This window comes from Bufo gargarizans, chromosome 6, assembly GCF_014858855.1.
Source record: "Bufo gargarizans isolate SCDJY-AF-19 chromosome 6, ASM1485885v1, whole genome shotgun sequence".
In the NCBI taxonomy this organism is placed as follows: domain Eukaryota; kingdom Metazoa; phylum Chordata; class Amphibia; order Anura; family Bufonidae; genus Bufo; species Bufo gargarizans.
The window spans coordinates 253,855,359-253,857,799 of NC_058085.1; the positions used below are offsets into that span (position 1 = coordinate 253,855,359).

At 41.4% G+C, this 2,441-nt stretch overlaps 1 protein-coding gene across 2 annotated transcripts; it reads right to left on the reverse strand.

The window, feature by feature from the left end:
• Positions 1-444: 444 nt before the first annotated feature.
• Positions 445-2,279, reverse strand: LOC122941410 (P2Y purinoceptor 1-like). 2 transcript variants are annotated; one of them, XM_044298648.1, is made up of 2 exons: positions 1,224-2,279; positions 445-1,137 (listed from the first exon to the last, which is right to left on the reverse strand). In XM_044298648.1, exons 1-2 carry the CDS (start codon positions 2,070-2,072, stop codon positions 1,075-1,077), a joined length of 912 nt encoding a protein of 303 aa, XP_044154583.1. In that variant the 5' UTR covers positions 2,073-2,279; the 3' UTR covers positions 445-1,074. The 2 variants fall into 2 exon arrangements, with proteins under 2 accessions (XP_044154583.1, XP_044154581.1); XM_044298646.1 differs by having other exon boundaries at positions 445-2,275.
• Between the last annotated feature and the right edge of the window lie 162 nt (positions 2,280-2,441).

The following is a 2,441-nucleotide window of genomic DNA, read 5'->3' on the forward strand; positions in this document are numbered from 1 at the left end:
CATTAATCTATTAGCAGTTACCAGATATTTAGGCGGTCATTTATCAAACAGAAATACGCCTAGATTTCTGACCTTTCCCCGCTCACGCCAGGTCTAAAAAAGGGGGCATAGTTGGGAAGGGAACCTAACCATTTTCTATATCTGGTTTAGACGTAGAAAATAGATGGTCTAAATTTAAAACAGCTAGGAAGTTATATTTAGAAGTGGCAGAAGATCTGACGAAGTTATGTAGAGGCCTACGCCTCTTCATATCTCCAGCTGCTCCTCAGCCAGGTATAGGTTTTATTAAGACCGGCGTCTAAAACACCAGTCTTAATACATGTCCCCCTTGGTCTCTATGTGGCCCATACATACCCCTACGATAATCTGTAGGCAATGATAAATCTGATAAAATACTTGCAGTGTTATCCCCATGGTCCTTCATCTTACACTCGCTAATAATTACAAACACAACTTTTATTTCTACAGTGTCAGGAATATAAAAGAAATAAGCATCATAAACTAGTAAAGATATACAGTATGATATAAAGGAAAAATAATCCACGGATATCTGTAACTCCGTGCAGGACACCAAGGAATTCAAACAGCATCGGACTGTATTAAAGATGATGATCCTGCTGCCAACTCACAGTTCTGCTATCAAAAGAATCCTAGTATTCACATTATGAGGATGTCTCTGCGTATAGCAAGGTTTAGGGTTCACTGAATAAACACAGTGAACTGACTTTAATAAATCTTAATAGTATGTTCTTCAAAGTGCTCTTTCTCTATTGGGGTCTTTAAATCTCATGACATATACAGTATAAGGGTTGAGTCTTCTCTCCGTGACCCAACACGATCATCTTCTCCTCTGTTTTCATAAGGTAGGTTTGGTTCTCAGTGACAATGAGAAGAAAATAAAGAAAATAACCTGGTAGGATACTGGGGATTTCGGAAAAGAGACAATACAGCCTACATACTGAAGTGTTCTGTAGCATAAAAAAATGCCAGATGAGACCAGGGTAACAAGGTGTCCATCACAATACTTCAGTCATCTTGTCTTCTTCCTTCTCATTCATACTCATAGCCTTGATATCAGGCACAGAATGGTTTCTGGCCACATAGACAATGGTGTACCATGCTCTCCTCTGAATATTCCTAAATTTGGAGACAAAGTTTTCATTAGTCACTAAATAAAGTAAAGGGTTGATGGCGCTGTTCATAGCCGCCAGTCCTCTGGTCACCTGATAAGATATATAAACATTCTTTAAACTTCGGGTGCATGTTCCCCTGAGCTGCCAGACTCTGGAAAGCAAATTGAGGTTCCGAAATATATAGTATGGGAAGAAGCAGACGGCAAACAGAATCAAGATGATGAACACTTGTTTGATGCTTCTGCTCTTCAGGTTTGGGTCCACATTTTTGTTTTTTGTAAGCACATTTAGGACCCGGGTGTAACAAGTCATAATGATGAGGAAAGGGATGAAGAACCCTGTGATTGTGATGCTCAGTGTGTAGGGTGCATAGGATTCCAAGTGCTCATTGATTGTCGAGTCATGGCAGTATGTGTCATTTTTCATCGCATTGGTATAGTAGAGGTTAGGTAAGATCTGAAGGAAGACCAATATCCACATGAGAATGCTGATGTACATCGAAGGACGCAAGTTCTGAAAGCTGCCCATCATTTTCATTGGGTGCACTATTCCTAGGTAGCGCTGAACACTGATGCATGTGAGAAAGGTGATACTTGCGTACATGTTAATGTGGAAAAGGAGGCGTGCAATGCGGCAGAATCCATAGCCAAACATCCAAACACCTTCACTGAGGTAGTAGGACACAAAAAATGGTAATGTCCCTACATAGAGAAGGTCAGCAATGCCAAGGTTCAACACAAAGACATTCAAAGATGTCCATTTCTTCCAGTTAATGCACATATTCCACAGACCAAACCCATTGCCTAATAATCCAAATATGAAGACAATAAGGTAAACTGAAGATAAGAAGTGAAAAGTGAAAGTCTTGTTGACGTTACAATGCGAGCTAATGTTGAAGTTTCCAGCAGTTATAGGTGACTCAAAGAAGTCTTCTTCCATGATGGAGTGTAGAGGGAGTTCTAGATGAAGTAGACATGCGGCTGCAGATGTAGACCCTCACCAGTCAGCATGAAGAGCACTGTGCTTCTGCTGGAGTACAGCGACCTGACATCTCGCAGCTGAGAACAGCCCCTCCCTCCACTAAACTGTGTGACTTCTACCGCACACTCCTGGCTGTCTCATGGTGCTGCCGACACTTTACAGACACTTTCAGTTTAGTCTTTCAGGACTGAAATAACATACATTATACAGACACGTCTGTCTCTTGGGAAGCAAAGCAACCACTGCCCATTTATGTGGCCAATAACTGAATGCTGCCTGAGACAAGCCTCCTGCATCATGCCTGTCATATATCTCCTAATGTGACCA

Excerpts from the sequence above, each read along its gene's own strand:
- LOC122941410 (XM_044298646.1), bottom strand. The coding sequence starts at position 2,072 with ATGGAAGAAGACTTCTTTGAGTCACCTATAACTGCTGGAAACTTCAAC.